This window comes from Trifolium pratense, linkage group LG3 (genome assembly GCF_020283565.1).
Source record: "Trifolium pratense cultivar HEN17-A07 linkage group LG3, ARS_RC_1.1, whole genome shotgun sequence".
In the NCBI taxonomy this organism is placed as follows: Eukaryota; Viridiplantae; Streptophyta; class Magnoliopsida; order Fabales; family Fabaceae; genus Trifolium; species Trifolium pratense.
The window spans coordinates 47,972,100-47,989,053 of record NC_060061.1 but is presented as its reverse complement, the minus strand read 5'-3'; the positions used below and the strand labels follow the sequence as shown (position 1 = coordinate 47,989,053).

The following is a 16,954-nucleotide window of genomic DNA, read 5'->3' as shown; positions in this document are numbered from 1 at the left end:
ATAAAAGTTGGCAAACTTATGTAAAGTCTATTACTATTAGTTTTGCAACAAAGAAGTGTCTTCCAACTTGCAAGTACAGTACCACATAAGAATTTCTTCAATTTAATCTAATTAAAACAATGCACATGTGGAAACTATATACCATGTCTAGCAAAATAAAATATGAAAAGTAAGAGCATAAAATAAAATGAGATAGCTTGATAGTGTTTGATAGTAATTTGGAGGAGCATGAGGGCCACGTCTTTTCTCCGACATTGCTGTCTCTTATCATTTCACCAATAGAAATACAGCTTGTCAATGCCAAGTGGCATTATCCTCCATCAACTTTGAGATAGCACCCACCATGTGCTTTGAGTTTTAGATTTCCTTTTGCTTTAAATAATCAACAACCAGTATCCAGATAAGCAATTGTTTATTGGATACATATTCCATATCCAATTATTGGATCGCTCCATCTCAAAATAATTGTCGTAAGATCCCGTGCACTATTTATGCAAGCTATTTTGATCATATTTTTTTTACTAATGTATAAAAATAAATATTAGTATATGAGATCTTGTTAGATTTGTCTCGATGAGTACTATAAAATATCAATTTTTCATAATTTTTAGTAATACACGAATAAAGATATTAATGATCAAAATTGTGCATCGACATGTGTGCAGTTGTAAAATGTGACAATTATTTGGGGACGGAGGGAATATTATGCTTTAAACTCATTATTAAAAGTACAATTTACATGTATGATTTTTAGATAAAGTGATAAAAGACCGAAATTCAAATATACAAATGTAACTATTGAATTCAGTTCAAATTTAAATAAAATATTCGGTCTAATAATATTAATATTGTCGGTTGATTTGCTTATAAAAATAAATCAAAATTTTAATATTTTAAAAATGTAAGGTATAATCTTTTAATGATTTGTTTTTATTTCTTTATAAACAAGACACGCACTAATAATTTATTTTTGAACGCGATAAATGAAATCTAACAAGAGTCAACCTATTATATTATTATCACTAAGACCTCATTAGGGGAAGAGCTCATCGCTAAACCAAAGTTTGGAGGACTTTAGAAAAATTTGATTTTTAGAGGACTTTAGAAAAATTTGATTTTTATTAAACTGAAACCAAAGTTTGGGTCGCCTTATATTTGAACTAGTCTTAAATTCAACTAAGATTTGCATAGAGTTTGAGCTTGAGAGTTTAGAGTTTGCATGTCGTGTAATCTTGCAAGTCTCAAAAGTTTCTCAAGGTTCCATATAAATAGAAAGAAGTGATTTGAATTATTTAATGCAGCAAATCCACCTTTACTTCTTGACCTAAATCTTTCTTGGAAAAATCGATTGTATAAGATGCCTCATCGTCTCCCGACACTAAAAAAGGGACCTTGGGAACTTCAATTGACATAAAAAAGAAAAGAAGAAAGACAAAATGCTTGGAGCAGGTCAAGAATGTTGACATAGAAAAATAGGAAAAAACTGTCAGCCCTAGGTGTAGACACTTTAGAGAAGTACAATACATGTCACTGTCCCTTCAGAATCTTGATGAAGATTGATCTTCTTCAGAGTCTTGCTTCATAAATCATCTCTTGCTTAGCCGATCTTCATATGACTATCTTGATTCTTCTTGAATGTCTTGTTTAGAGCTCTGACTTTTATTATCTCTCTTCAAAAGCTCTTTTTCTTTAGAAGCTCTCTCACGCTTGTCTTCAGAACTTTTTTGGTTGTCACAGTTGACTAGATCTCTAGAGTTCAACTTTGTAGCGCGCACATTCAATATGTCCTTCAGATGCATATATCTACGTTCAAAAATAGCGTTTCAATCTTTTAATCTTGCACACTTGAACATACATTAGTATTTCCAATTATTTTCTTATTACATTGTTATCATCAAAATTTCGAGACATTGTCCTAAAATCCATTTTGGTTTAACAAACTAAAAATTGTTCAATACACCAATTTTTTTAACGAAAATGCTAAACAGTGCCCCGGATACTGGTTAAGGGAGCAAAAATAGTAATTTGACATTGAAGTTTGTGCACTCAACTCCTCTAAAATTTAAAAAATGTTAGTTTATATTCATAACTTTATTTTTTTTGGTTTTCTTAACCAGTGTCCGGGGCACCGATTAACATCAATTTTTTTTTTAAAACGATTTTACTAAGTGCATGAAGTCATAGACACGGAACACGTATAATCCGATACATTTATACAATAGGATTTTATCTCTATCTATCTATCTATCTAAATGTGCTGATGTCATGTCCCTCTCTTACTTGTTGTTAAAAACTCTCTACTCTAGTTCATAATTTGTTCTCACACTTCCCAAAACATAAGGACACACTCAAAAACAGGAGAAAAAACAGAGAACAAACAAAGGAGCTTCTGTGTCAACAAACAAGTCAGAGAAACAAAGAAAGAAAGAAAGAAAGAAAAATAAAACTCTGTATTAGCTCAGGTGAGTGATGTTCTTCTTTTATGCTCCTTTTCTAAATGTGATTGATAGTTATAAACAATGATGATAAAAATTAAAATATGGGGTTCTCTTCTTTTTTCATGAAAATGAATAAATTTTCATACTTTTCTTTTTCTCTACATGTTTTTCATTTATTAAATAAAGCATTTGTGAATCATTATTAAATACTTTTTTCATTTATTAAATTAAATAAAGTATTAAATGATTTGTGAATCATTATTTCTTGTTTCATTCTTTTTTAGGAAATTGTTTTTCTTTATATGTGTTTGTGTTTATGTTTTTTTATGAATCTTTCTGCAAGCTACCTGTCTCAAATTTTGCCCAATTTGTTTTGTTTAATATTTTGTTATAAATTTTATTCTTATGGTTTTTCTCTTCTGGGCATGTAAATGTACATGTACTTTTCAACAGTAATTGAGAGTTAATTTTTCCAATTTTGGAACTCTTGGAATTAAAATTCTTAGTTCAGAATAGAAATTTTTTACTTTATTTCCATTTCATTGGTTAATTTGCTATAAACTCCTAAACCCTTGAATCTTTTATTCCTTTTTTATCAATATAAAAATCTGTTTAATCATGCTTATTTGATTATTTAAAAATGATCTTTATAGATTATTTTATTTTTCTTCTTTATATAGTCAAACTCTATTTAAAAGGGTCTTTAATTTTCTATTCAAAACTCTAAATTTCTTTCTTTTGGTGCAAACAGGTATCTGGTTTGGTTCAGTTTGGTTCGGTTAGCGATGAACAACACTTTTCCTGAATGGAATTTTGGTAGCGATACTTTTGTCGCCAATCAAAAGAAGCAACCTATGGGGTGTGTGTGAAATATTTCACTACCAAATTGTAATAATCTTGTTCTAATTAAATTTGCTTAAATTATGATTAACAATTAACCATGTAAGTGATTATTTCAGGCTAGACCATGAACTTGTGGAGCTTCTATGGCATAATGGACAAGTAGTATTACATAGCCAAACAAATAAGAAACCACTTGTGAATACAACTTCAAACACTTCAAGACAAGTTCATAAGAATCTTCAATCAACAACATTAAGTAACTTGATTCAAGCCGATGAAACAGTTTCATGGATCCAACAATTTCCTCTTGAGGATCCACTTGAACAAGAATTATGTTCAAATCTATTAAATGAACTTCCACCTTGTGATGTTGAGTCTTACAATTCACAAACAACGAATACAAAACCATCATTTGTTGAAGAATTCTCGGGAATTCCTATGCCGGCTCCAAGATTTCATCATCATGTTTCCGATTCATCGCAGAGAAACAATGATTTGTGTGGAACAAATAAGGTTGTAAACTTTTCTCACTTTTCAAGACTACCTAATGTTTCTTTAGCAACTTCTAACGGCGATGATGCAAAGTTTAGAGACAAAATTACCGGTAATTTCTCACAATGTGATATTAGAGAGTGTTCGACAATGACAGTTGGTTCGAGTTATTGTGGAAGCAATCACGTCCAACAAGATCCGGATGTAAGCAGGGTATCAAGCAACGGTGTTTGGACTACTATCTCTACCGAGCCGGAAATAATCAAAGGTGATGTTCACAAAACAATTCCTCGGCATGAGAAAGGGAAATCGGAGATGCTTGAACCGGTGGTTACTTCATCTTCTGGTGGTTCGGGAAGTAGCCTTGGAAAAACTTGTTCCTTATCTACAAGAAGCCACGGACAAAAGAGAAAAGAGATAGACGTTGAAGATTCAGTCGAACAAAGTGAGGTAAAGCCACGCCTGCTATATCTATTTACTTTCATGATTAATTTTTTTTTCATTCTTTTACAAAATCAGTTCTCATATTTTATGTTTTTGTTAATAGGACACGGAATTTAAACCAGCCGTGCGAAAGAAGGTATCTCAGAAGTCAGGGTCAGCTCGAAGGAACCGGGCTGCTGAAGTGCATAATCTTTCAGAAAGGGTAAGGATTTGCTACCTCTCTAGAAGACTGAATTTTTCAAAAAGTTTTGAACTTATCAGAAGAATCATTTTTTTATCATCGCAGAGGCGAAGAGATAGGATTAATGAGAAGATGAAAGCGTTGCAACAACTCATACCTCACAGTAGTAAGGTTTGTTATCAAAACCACATTTTTTTTATTATTAAGGGGACGTAGAATTCGTTAGTAGCAGGACTCGAACCCTTGATCCGCGTAAATATAAACATGTAGAGAACAATTCTCCATTTTATACGATTTAATCACAGTGGTTTGAAAACTAATTATGCCATGTATGTGCAGACAGACAAAGCATCAATGTTAGAAGAAGCAATTGATTACTTGAAATCACTTCAGTTACAACTTCAGGTAAATGCACGAGCACGATATAATAATATCTTCCTTGCATATGAAAATTGTCGCATATTAGTAATTAACAACTGAAATGAAATTTTTCGATCTTTCTGCTATAGGTAATGTGGATGGGATCTGGCATGCAACCAATGATGCTACCAGGATTTCAACAATATATGTCACAAATGAGCATGGGAATGACTACACCTTCATTTCCTCCGATTCAAAATCCGATGCAAGTACCGAGAATGCCTCTTGATCCATCCGTGTCTTCGCCTCAGACACCAAATCAGACATTAATGTGCCAAAATCCTCTATTAGGTGCCTTTAATTATCAAAATCAGATACAAAATCCAGCTCTTTCAGAGCAGTACGCGCGTTACATGGGCTATCATCTTATGCAAAATGCTTCTCAGGTAATTAGCTTCTTCCAAAAGCTACTTAGGGTCTGTTTCCAGCTTATTTCCATAAATTCTTTAGGATAGATTATGAAAACATTTTATATCTTATATGAAAACAGTTTGACTAATATTTTAATTTTTGTTACAAAAATAACTGAAACACAAACATTTATTTAATAAACGGTTAATTAAGCTGTTTATCCGAACACAGTCTTAACCTATGTTGGGCATCACGATAGATATGTCAGAATCACGGTGATCCACTGTAATTTTTCAAAAACTACACTCTGTAGCTTCTGTAAACTCACGGTGAATCACCATGATTCTGGCATACTCACCGTGATACCAAAGACAGACTTCTTAATTGTTCCCCCTATAAAAGTCTTTATAACTTCTTTATGAGTGTCTCATGTTTTACCTATGGAAATGAATTTTAACTTGTATGTTGGTACTATTTTGTAGCCAATGAATATGTACAGATATGGTCCCCAAACTGTACAAAATAGTCAAACAATGATTCCAACCAGCAATAGTAGTGGACCAATGAATGGAGCTGCAAACATTAATGATGCTTTGAGTGGTAAAATGGGTAGGCCAATATACATAGCTCTCCTCTCTATTGTCATAGCATCAAACAGTGGTTTCTGATAAACTTGTTCTCATGAATATTAGTCTCTCGGGTCTCATATATAAGTAAAGATTCTTTTTTCAGATTCATTGAATAACCGATGTATCTGATTCATATTATGGACTAGATACATCAGTTATTAAGTGATCCTGAAAAAAGAATTTCTGCTTATATATGAGACCAGAGAGGGAGTATATGCCAAATACAGACACATCAATAAAAGTTTCATTGTTTTTTCCCCTTAATTTTTGTATTTTATTTGTTATGTATTCATATTAAAACTTATTGACATTTTACTTGTTATTCTTTACAGGTTAATAATTAGTTAGAAGCATGCCTATAGGAACCTATGGTGTAACCAACAAATTGCAAGATGAAAGAAGCCTTAAAGCATGATTTCAACTATGAATATATGGATGCATATATAGTCCACTTGATTAATATACAAGTGACTTATTTTTTGGATCCGTTAAGAGTCTCACATTAGATAAGACATGGTCCGTAAATATATTTAGAAGTAGGAGGCATTCTTCATTTTATAAGTCAGATTTGTAGGGTTGAGTTAGTTCCAACCCATTTTTTTAAGAGAATCTATCGGTGGTGGTTGTACAATGTTAGTGTCCAAATAAAAAATAGGAGCAATAAAAATGGTCTAAAATGGAAATAAAAAGAAAGAATTATGATATATGTTGAAGTTTTTTTTTTTTATAAAACAAAAATTTGAATTATAAAGAGTACAAGGGGTACTCAACCCTTATAATTCAAAAAACAATCATTTTAGGTACGTTGAGAACAAACTAAAGAATTGTTACACCAATCGAAAAAGGCTAAACTAACATTATTATCTCGGCCTATAAACCAAAACAACAACATAAAAATAATTTGGTCCATTAAAGTAGGTGGTACATTAACATGAACTCTTCTAAATAATATATTATTTCGCATACGCCAAGAAGAATACCTCAAAATGATATGTCTTGAAGTGAACACCTCAAGAAGAATCAATACCTTGCTTGAACTCTATATCAAGGCAGAAATTGGTTTTGGTAAAACTAGCTTACCTTCAAAATGATTAAAAAAGGAAAATGCTAAACAATGTCCTTGTAGCACTCATTAAGCACCTTAAATAGTAAGCTTTTGTGAAATATTTATGAAAATGTGTGAAGCTAACGCATTAAAAATTAAAATATTTTATTTTTTGAATAAATAATTTCCTTAAATGAAATGCTAAAAGAAATTATAATGACCATTCTATTCTTTTCTTGAACACTTTGCCAAAAGTACTACAGTTGCTCATCTTTTCATTCTATGCATAATTGTTACCAAATTAATCCATTATCATCATAAAAAAAAAGTTAAATATGTTTTAGTTCCAATTTATCTTTATATATAAAAAAAAAGAGTACTTTGAGTCCTTGCATTAGGCTCTATGAAAATAAAACATGAACTAAAATTGAACAAAATTTATATAAGTAAACTTAAAAAATTGTGAATTTATGTAAAAAAAAAAAAAGGTTATGAATTAAAAATATATTTAACCCTTAAAAATTGATATTTGTGAGGATTTCTTAATGTGGATGTGTAAATTGTAAAAGCACAATAAAAGCAGGGCAATAAATTGAAGGTATGTAAGCCATTCAATGTTTGAGCATACCTATATTTTAGCATGCTACCTTTTAATGGAGATGACTTATGCAACTATATTAGGTCACCTTTCATTTTTCTTCATTCTTTTTTTATTGCTTACAATAGTATATGTCCTAGCTTTCTAAAGTGCTTGCATAACAAAAGCACCAAAATTTTACCAAATATGTGTGGTGACTATATGCATAAGTTTGAAAAAATTAGGTGATTCATGATTAATTTCTCCTTTATTTACTCTCAACTATAAATGACTTTCTTCAACATTTTTCTTTTTTGTCGTCTGATTGTAATTATTTCCAGGTGAGAATGCCGACCACTTTACATTTCTTTTATCTCATCATCCTATAAAAATGGCATGAAAAAATGAATATGTATACCCTCCCTCTAATTTTTTTTAACAGGTATTCTCTGTGTACAACTGCATAGACTAATCCCTCGAACTTGATGGAATCCAAGTAGGCGGCAAACTCTCCCTAAGAGTTTTAATGTTGCTGCATGTCCAAACCAGGAATCAAACCTAAAATCTTAGTTAAATTTGAAGAGACTCGCATCATCTCATCTGAACGGGATTATCCTCCTCTACTTTGTATGTGATGCCTTATCTATAGTCAAGTTTCAAATAAATGCTAATAAGAGTGGTCCCTATATCAAAATTAAAGACTATCAACTAACTACTAAAATTTTGATGCCATGTATTTGCACAAAGTTATCTTGTCATGGGACCTCAAAAATAGACACTATAGCACAATCCATGACTTATTGCTTCAATTGTGGTCCCCTTAGAATATAACCCAATGAAAAATCAATACATAAGTCACTTACACTTCAAAACAATTGGTCATGGTTTTGGTACATATCATAATCCATATACTTGATGATTCCATTTTGCAATAGTACCCTCCAATTTATTATGTTCCTTCAATACATTCCTATTTTCCCCCCTACTTTTCCATGTTATTTCCACCTTTCACTAATATAGAAGCACTACATATGAAACATCCTTAATTGAAGGATTTTGCTGGTGGAATCAATTCTTGAGAAAATGTCACATAATTTGTGTAGTTTGTTTGGTGGCCATGCAATTTGTTTCTAATTTAGAGTTTGTTGTCCAACATTGAAATTTTTTGTTGTAGACAAATCTTTGTTTATGGGCCATTTTGTTCTTAGCTCCTATGTCCCATCATAGCATTATTATTATTCACTGTTTTTTCGATCTAGGAAAGTATCATGATAAGCTAATTTTTATTTTTTTGCTCAAATAGGCAAGAGCTTTGTCTGATCTTCTCACTAGAACATTATTATCTCAATGATGCAAACTATTAAATAAAATCTTGAGACTATATTTTATGTGTGTTGTCTCTTCTTCTAGAAATAATTCATGTCAATGAATTAATTTCTTTCATAAACAGAAAACTAATATCAACAACATATATACAAACATGTAATTGTCAAAAAAACATATTCAAACATGTAAACACGCATGAATCTGTTTAAAACTTCTTTATGTGTCGGACGTCATAATTGAAGTTTAAATTCCGATTCATTTCATCTATCTGTAAAAAAAAAAAACTTGTTTGTAGGAGCATTTGTTAGTTCACCACTATATGAAGTCTCTGATGTGTTCTGATGTAAAAACAATTTTTTCTTTTTTTTTTATAGAAATCAAATGTTTATAATTAAAAATTTGAATTAAAATATATAATGGTTAAATTAATAGTTGGTCAACGAGAGATTAAGACTAAACTTTAACTTTGTAAATTTAGAGGACAAATTTCAAATAGCTTTTAAGATTGTTCTAAAATGACCATTAATATTTCTACTTAAGATTGTTCTAAAATAGTTTTTAAGCTATAAAACATTTTTTTCTTCTTTTTTTCAATTTAAAAATATAAAAAATAATTTAAATTTGATATACCAGATTTTGAGCTTATGACTTATAGCTTATAAGTTCATATGAATAAAAAGACATGTTTAGTAAATGTTTTTCAAAAAGAGCTTATAACTTATTTTTCAAACGCTATTTCAAGTGGTGTTTATGAACTTATAGCTTATCATTTTTCTTCCATTTTTACCTCTGTCATTTTACTTGAAAAAATTAAATGTTAATTAAAAATATATTTTTAATTAGATAGCTTATTCGCTATAAACTAAAATCTAACTTATATAAGTTATTTACTATAAGTTCATCCGCTATAAACTGCTTAACAGATATCCGCTATTTTTTACTAAACAGTGATTTCACACTTCTCTACAATTAGTATATGAGTTTAGTCAAATAAACTTTTTAAAAAAGATTTTTTTTTTCTTAAAAAAAGTTTCATATGTAGTCAAAGAGGAGTGCTGTAACACACTCTTTAACAAACACACTCTAACACACTCTCTTCTATTGGTTAAAATTTATATGGGTCCCATAAAAGTTATATGGGTCCACATTTTTTTATGGGACCTATGTGAATTTCAACCAATAAAAGAATGTGTGTTGGAGTGTGTTTGTTTAAAAGTGTGTTGCTAGCATTATTCGTAGTCGAAAACATGTACCAACTCATTGATAAATCCACTTGGCTATAGTATAGAATGCAAAATCTGCCACAAGTTCAAGCCGGTGGTCTTCTCTCCATAGATTCCAAGCAATTCAAATTCAACGAAAATGAGTTGTCTAAAAAAGTCAACAATTGAGACCTATTACTTTTTTTTTTGGGGTACAAATTTGGGACCTATTACTTCAATGCTAAACACGAGGACACTTCAATAAATATATTTATTTTACTAATTCTTTGAATTTTGGTTGATTTTAACTCAAATTAATAAACTACACTAATTTGTAAATTAAATATATATTTTTTAAAACAGCACTTGTATGGTTCCTAATTCTTCACTGTAAACATATTTTTATGTTATCTCTTATTTAATTTAAGACTCTTAACATACATTATTACATCTAATACTATTGAATTTGATGCATGAATATAAATATTAAGTATAACTAAACTTTATAAAATCGACTTAGAATTATGAAGATTTTCTCCACTAATAAACATATTATCGCTATGTCAACTCTCATCAAATGTATAAAGACTCTTAACATAATTATATTTGAAAAATATGTTTTTAATGGGCACTCAACCTATAGTCAATTAAGTTCAATAAATTTCCTACCTACATATCTATGGTTAGATACTTTTTATTCGTTTTGTGCTATGGGTTATTAATGTTGAATATGGTGTTGTGTTGTTGGAGTTTGTTTGAAGTCCCACATTGTTTAGGTTTTCGGGCGGTTAAGTGTATAAATATGTGAGGGCAACCTCACCCTTTGAGCTAGCTTTTGGGGATGAGATCCAAGCATATTTAACATGGTATCAGAGCCGGGTTAAAAACTGCAATGTGGACATTTGACCCAGGACCACCCTACCCATGAGGGTGGGTGTTGAATGTGAAGTTGTGTGTTGTTGGAGTTTGTTTGAAGTCTCACATTGCTTAGGTTCCCGGGATGTGAAGTGTATAAATATGTGAAGGCAACCTCACCCTTTGAGCTAGCTTTGGGATGAGATCCAAACATATTTAACAATTAAGACTACATAAACGAAAGTTACGATTAATTTATATTATATTTTTTAACTATGTTCGATGTTACGGTTAAATGTTTGTACGATTAAAACTTATTTTTTTTTTTGTTTATAATGAGCTAGAAATCGAACCCAAACATATAAAGTATTACCCAAATCCCTAACCACTATACCAAACCTAGTTACTTATACTATTAAAACTTTTATTGGTGATGTTCTATGACTTAATAAGGATTTGGATTCACTATTGTAGTGAATTCATGCAGTTTGACGCAACAGTGAATCTCAATCATCCATTTACAATTTAATGAATTCTGATTAAACAATCAAAGGTTTTGATAATTTTACATAGTATAAGATCTCGACTGTTCATTTTTAATTGAACGGTCTAACGCAGTAACTATGTTATATCCAATCCCCATATTAAGACATGTCCCTATGAGTTATTAAGACACTATAAGAAGTAAAAATGATTGTACATATAGAATTTTTAGTCATGTCCTATCATTCACTATTAGCAAGACTATATCAGAGAGATTGTACGATTAGATTTAGATAAGCACTCTATTAAGTTACTATAATAAGATAAGATATCATTTTCTCTCAATTTTCAATTTACAATGAATACAATCTATTGTTCATTTTCTCTGTACTATATATAAGTATAACTTTACAAAATGATTTAGGAGGTGTATGCAGCACCTATTAATTAAGTGCTTAACTATGCTTCAAAGTTTTTCAACAGGAAAACCAATAACAGACTTAATTTTCGACGCCAAACTTCGAAGCTCAGTTACTTCTTCATTAGTCAATCTCCACCCTAGTGCACCTTTAAATTCTTCAGCTTGTTCTGGTGTCTTAGCACCAGGAATAGGTACAACATTGCCTTGAGCTACAAGCCAGTTCAGGGATACCTAACAAGAATCAGTTAGAATTTAAGGGATCACTCACAAAGGGTCATTTGAAACATAAACATTTTGTACTCAAGCATGTGGTAAAAGCTATTCTAATAAAAGGCTTAATTGCATTTTTAGTCTGTCGGGTATTATGATTGTGTGTTTTGGTTTCTATTGTGCGCATTAGGCCCTAAAATATTCCACTTGTTAAAACCAAGTCCCTTTGGCATTGAGCATACATGCGTCCTAGTGTCATACATGGACAAGGTCACAATTCGGAAGGACCAACTAATATAAAGTTTGTTCTTGTGTCTTCACTATGTTGTTAAAACAGGCTTACACAAACTTATACTAATATTCAAATGTTGAACTTATATCATCGAAATAAAAAACAGTTTGAACCTGTGTATTAGTTTTGTTGTACTTGTCTCCTATTTCAGTGATCTTGTTCAGCAAAGGTTTGAGCTGCAAAATAAATAAATACTTGAGGAAGCAAGTATCATCGGTATAATTTATTAGATGTTCAAATTTCATAAAAGCTGTACCGTTGTTAGGAATTCTGGAGTATAAATTCTGCCTCGAGGCCCAGTTGGCGGTTTTTCAGGAGTATACTTTCCAGTTAGAACACCTGTTTAAGATACGGATTTTGCATTGGTTACAAACAGATTTCATGAATGGACTGCTATGGTATTTTTTGGTATTAACCCTCTAGTTTCCGGGGGAATAGGACCCCGGTAATCCAGAATACTGCTACGAGCTAAGTAAAACCAGACAAAAAATTGGTCCACCAGGAATTGAACTCGGGTTCTTCAGAACGATTCGTCCTAGAAGGAGCTCATTAACAACTTGAGCCTATTAAATATCTACTAAGTGTTACGTATGTTTAAGTAAAAAAATTCAGTGTGCTGGATTACAAATAATATTCCTTTGATATGCAACTATGATTTTGAAAACAAAATTAGATACAATAAACATGTTGAATACTGAAAAGGATTCACCTTGAGCTATTGGTGAATATGCAATCAATGTAATCCCAAGTTCATCACAGGTAGCCTTCACACCATTTTCTTCCGGGGCCCTATAAATGAGGCTGTAGTTTACTTGGTTTGAAGCCAATGGAATACCTCTTTTCTTGAGCTGTTTATAAGCCTCGCGTAGTCGTTTTTCTATATACATAGAAAAAATGAATGTTAAATACTAATGCTCATAATAGAAATATACCAGAACTAATTCAATAAAATAGAAATATACCAGAACTAACTCAATAACACAGTATCATATTGATTTTCAACTTTTGATAGTAGTGTGTACTAATAATATGTCACATTTGAATAGAAAAAGCCCAACTCTACCTCACTCTCTTCAAAACAGAAACTTCATTAAAAGATATTTATTACTCCATCTATTTCATATCTATATGGTTGTTTTAACATTTTATCTTTGTTCGAAAACAATAGTTATGTTATAAATCCAAGATATAATTAACCTTAGTTTTTCAACTTTACCCTTAGATATAATTAAAATAGTTTAATTGGTATGAACTAGTATAAAAGAATTTTACACATGTATCCAATCACATCTCAACAAGTCGATATTATTGGAGATATTTTAAGAACTAATATCATAATGGTAAAATATGATTAGATTATTGGAGTTCAAGTGTGATTGGTTAGTCCCACATCGACTAGGAATGGAGGAAATATTGGACACTGACATAGGCATAATTGTAAGGTATCACAAGAGTCATGGACACCAGACAAGACACTGACATCGGTAATAATTGTAAGGTATCACAAGAGTCAGTGTCATGTCGGTGTTCGGACACTCGAAAACGCCTTCAATATAAAGTGTCGGTTCTATATAGCAGATAATAATGATGGAGAGTTACCACTATAGTTTGAAACACCAACAGCCTTTACAAGTCCCTTTTCAACAGCATCGCCAAGACCATCAATATACCCTGAAAAGTAATTCATTGGTGAACTAAGAATTATCTTAATCTAATTATGAATAAATTTTCAAACATTTAGTTCCATTAACCGTAATATTAAATGAATAGTTCAATGAACTAAATTGGTACACTCGGACAACCTTCATTTCCCCATACTCCAGGCCTGAAAAATAAGCGTGTTACTTCGTTAAAAAACTATTCTTGGATAAAAACAATAGCATTCAACAAGTTCATAAAAAACGGACCAATGAAGCTGATACACATCCACCGACGTCATTCCAAGTCGATCAAGGGAATCTTTAAGTGCACTGATAACACTTTGACGGCCTAATCTCCATGGTAGTGCAGCATACTTGGTCGCAACTGTAACCTCAACATTCGGATCCTTTGATTTTCTTTCTTTAATAAATCTTCATGTAACAAACATATAGAACCATTATTAATGTGTTAATTACAATCTGCATATGAAAATTATACCAAAAATGTATGTGTTACCTTCCAAGAAGAGTCTCCGAATTTATTGCTCCGAAAGAAAGCTGAAAAAGGGGACAAATTTTTAAGTTACTGAATTTACACTCATCAATGAAACCTAGATAAGATATTCACTCACCCCAGATCCATAAACTTCAGCAGTGTCGATAAAGGTTAGACCCCCATCAATACTTGTATTGAAAGCATCTCTAGCAGCCTTCTCTTTCCTATCTAAAATTGGCACAAAAGAAAATGAATATCTAGTGATCCTTGAGTAGAAACATATAATATTGTAATAGAAACGCATAAACTTATTCGAAACTGTTGGAAAAAACTCGGTCTCCATTATTATAAAATAGCACTCTAATAGTTTACATGGTAAGTAAACTGAACAAGGAACGGATCCTCTAATGTGTAATTTTCACATGAGAGGACCCACCTTTTAGCAACGATACAAGTGAGTTTAGACATCGCATCTTCACCAAAAACTTAAAGACATTAGGTATATATGTCTTCTCACTTATATGTTTCTCAACATTTACTCTTTCATTCAATGTGATACTTTTAACTCACTTGAAACACCAACAAGAAATGCCTAAGGGACCCAAGTTCCCTACAGTTGGGAAATTATGAGTTAAACGATATAGACCGTTTCATATTGATTGGACGGCTTACATAAACTGCGTTTTCTCTTAAAACCTACCTATAATTGGTATCAGAGAGACAATAGTGTATCACCTTCTAGTGAGAACAAAGAAAGCATAAATCCTAAATTTGCTATCAAAGTTTCTACTTAGTAAAGCAATCAGCTATTATAATTGAAATTCAAATCATAATTTATTTTTTTTATTTTTTTGGTAAACCAGGATATCCTTCGCACAAAACTGCAAAGACTAATGCCAGTTTTTCCATACACACAGATTAGGGGTCGAACTCTGGACAAAATGGTTAAGTGACTCAAGTATTAATCATAGTTAAGCGGAGGCAACTATACTTAGACCAATGATTGTTTATTTTAGTATTGAGAGTTGAGCCTAATTCAACCTTACAAATCCGGCTTTAGGATTCTATATGATATGTAGAATCTATGAAACACGGACACATGTACTAAACACACTAGACACAACATAGACACCGACACATTAACATCGATAATAATTTGAAAAATGACATAATTCATATAATCATAAATGTTGGTGTCCAACCATGTCCAATACACGCCTAATCCGAGTGGTGTCCGTGTTTGAGAGTCTCAATATTTGATAAAGGGAGAGGGAGTTAAAAAAAGAATTACCATTCCACTGAAAATTGTTCCAGTAAGTAGTATCACCCCAAGCCCAAGCACCAATTCCAATTGCTGAAACCTTCAAATCAGAACCACCCAATTTAACCTTGTCATCAACTGTCTTAAGAGTAGTAGCAGAACCATCTGAAGCAACAGCTCTTATTCTGTGAACTCTAGAATGACCCATAACAGTAAAACAACCACTGTTTATATGAAGAGCCATGGAGACACAAAATGAAGCTCAAAACAAATAATGATTCTTTTTTTTTTTTTGTTGAAATATGAAACTTTGTTGAAATATTTAAAGGTATTGAGAAGTTTAGTTTTGGAGGCTGTGGAAGTGTACACGTCATATGCAATCTTGTGAAACATGGGACAGTTTAAGGTGACAATGTTGTACACGTGGATGTACTTGACAATGTTGCACACAAATAAAATGAAATCTTTTTTGGGTGGAATAATTTTTTGGCCATGTTTTACTTATCTCGTTGTCGATGACCCCTTTTTCTTAGGAAGAGATTATAAAACAAAAAAAATGAAAAGAAAAATTAGCACTTTGCACTATATGTTTGGTTGCATAGAAAATAGAAGGCAAAGTTTTTTAATTTTCTTAGAAAATTTGCGTCGAAGATATTATTAGGTTGAGTTGCAGACTCATTTTATTTCTTTGAAACATTACGAGATACATTGCTCAAAGTATGTCATATATCCTTTATGACCTTAATTATAAACAAATTTTTACTTTTTAGATTTATTAGATAACTAATATATTTGACTTTAATTATAGATTGAATACATTAGTTTTCCATTGAATTTAATTTACTTATGATTAAGACAGTAGAAATTACACTATTTTAATTAGAAAAATTATTTTAAAATTACACCATCTAATATCGTTATTATGACCATTCGAAAATATAGTACGATAGTCACTCAAAAATAAGAGACAAAAAGAAAAAGAGAATAGAAAGCGAAAAAGACGAGAGAAAAACTCAAAAAGTATATGAAATAAGTATTCAATCTTGTACAAAATAATATTTAAACAAATAACTTTTTAAATAATTGTAAATATAATTTTTTGAAAGAAAGAAAATAATCGTAAATCTCTTTTAGTATTATACGTCTTTTATAGAACAATTGTTTATAAATAATTTTTTACTAATTTTTTCTATAGTGTCTAGTCAAAAAATAAGAAATCTACAGTGAAAGTCAATTTTCAATTGTAGTAACTTTCTATAAATATTTTAGTCAAAAACAACTTTCTATAAATATAGATAATATAGAATAATTTTTTTAAGTAAATAATTAATGACATTTTCGTATTATC

General features: G+C 31.1%; 2 protein-coding genes across 5 annotated transcripts; one reads left to right on the top strand and one right to left on the bottom strand.

Annotated features, from left to right (window-relative positions):
- Window positions 1–2,218: 2,218 nt before the first annotated feature.
- LOC123917283 (transcription factor PIF4-like) lies at window positions 2,219–6,502 on the top strand. 4 transcript variants are annotated; one of them, XM_045968964.1, is made up of 9 exons: window positions 2,219–2,462; window positions 3,190–3,297; window positions 3,398–4,223; window positions 4,321–4,419; window positions 4,504–4,569; window positions 4,738–4,803; window positions 4,908–5,204; window positions 5,652–5,778; window positions 6,131–6,502. In XM_045968964.1, exons 2-9 carry the CDS (start codon window positions 3,224–3,226, stop codon window positions 6,133–6,135), a joined length of 1,560 nt encoding a protein of 519 aa, XP_045824920.1. In that variant the 5' UTR covers window positions 2,219–2,462; window positions 3,190–3,223; the 3' UTR covers window positions 6,136–6,502. The 4 variants fall into 4 exon arrangements, with proteins under 4 accessions (XP_045824920.1, XP_045824921.1, XP_045824919.1 ...); XM_045968965.1 differs by having other exon boundaries at window positions 2,234–2,462; window positions 5,652–5,769; XM_045968963.1 differs by having other exon boundaries at window positions 2,268–2,462; window positions 4,321–4,569; window positions 5,652–5,769.
- Window positions 6,503–11,596: 5,094 nt separating this feature from the next.
- Window positions 11,597–15,919, bottom strand: LOC123917282 (uncharacterized oxidoreductase At1g06690, chloroplastic). Its single transcript, XM_045968960.1, has 10 exons — window positions 15,637–15,919; window positions 14,482–14,573; window positions 14,367–14,407; window positions 14,117–14,281; window positions 14,012–14,034; window positions 13,809–13,880; window positions 12,919–13,086; window positions 12,466–12,548; window positions 12,323–12,385; window positions 11,597–11,938 (listed from the first exon to the last, which is right to left on the bottom strand). The coding sequence occupies exons 1-10, from the start codon at window positions 15,848–15,850 to the stop codon at window positions 11,753–11,755; spliced, it is 1,107 nt and encodes a 368-aa protein (XP_045824916.1). The 5' UTR covers window positions 15,851–15,919; the 3' UTR covers window positions 11,597–11,752.
- Window positions 15,920–16,954: the final 1,035 nt, after the last annotated feature.

Bases quoted from the DNA above. Each gene is read 5' to 3' on its own strand.
- LOC123917283 (XM_045968962.1), top strand. From the start codon at position 3,224: ATGAACAACACTTTTCCTGAATGGAATTTTGGTAGCGATACTTTTGTC. The intron at 3,298-3,397 runs GTGTGTGTGAAA...TGATTATTTCAG, and splicing joins CAAAAGAAGCAACCTATGGG to GCTAGACCATGAACTTGTGG. The intron at 4,224-4,320 runs GTAAAGCCACGC...TTTTGTTAATAG, and splicing joins ATTCAGTCGAACAAAGTGAG to GACACGGAATTTAAACCAGC.
- LOC123917282 (XM_045968960.1), bottom strand. From the start codon at position 15,850: ATGGCTCTTCATATAAACAGTGGTTGTTTTACTGTTATGGGTCATTCT. The intron at 14,574-15,636 runs GTAATTCTTTTT...TGCCAATTTTAG, and splicing joins GAACAATTTTCAGTGGAATG to ATAGGAAAGAGAAGGCTGCT. The intron at 13,087-13,808 runs GTAACTCTCCAT...CTATGTATATAG, and splicing joins TGGTGTTTCAAACTATAGTG to AAAAACGACTACGCGAGGCT.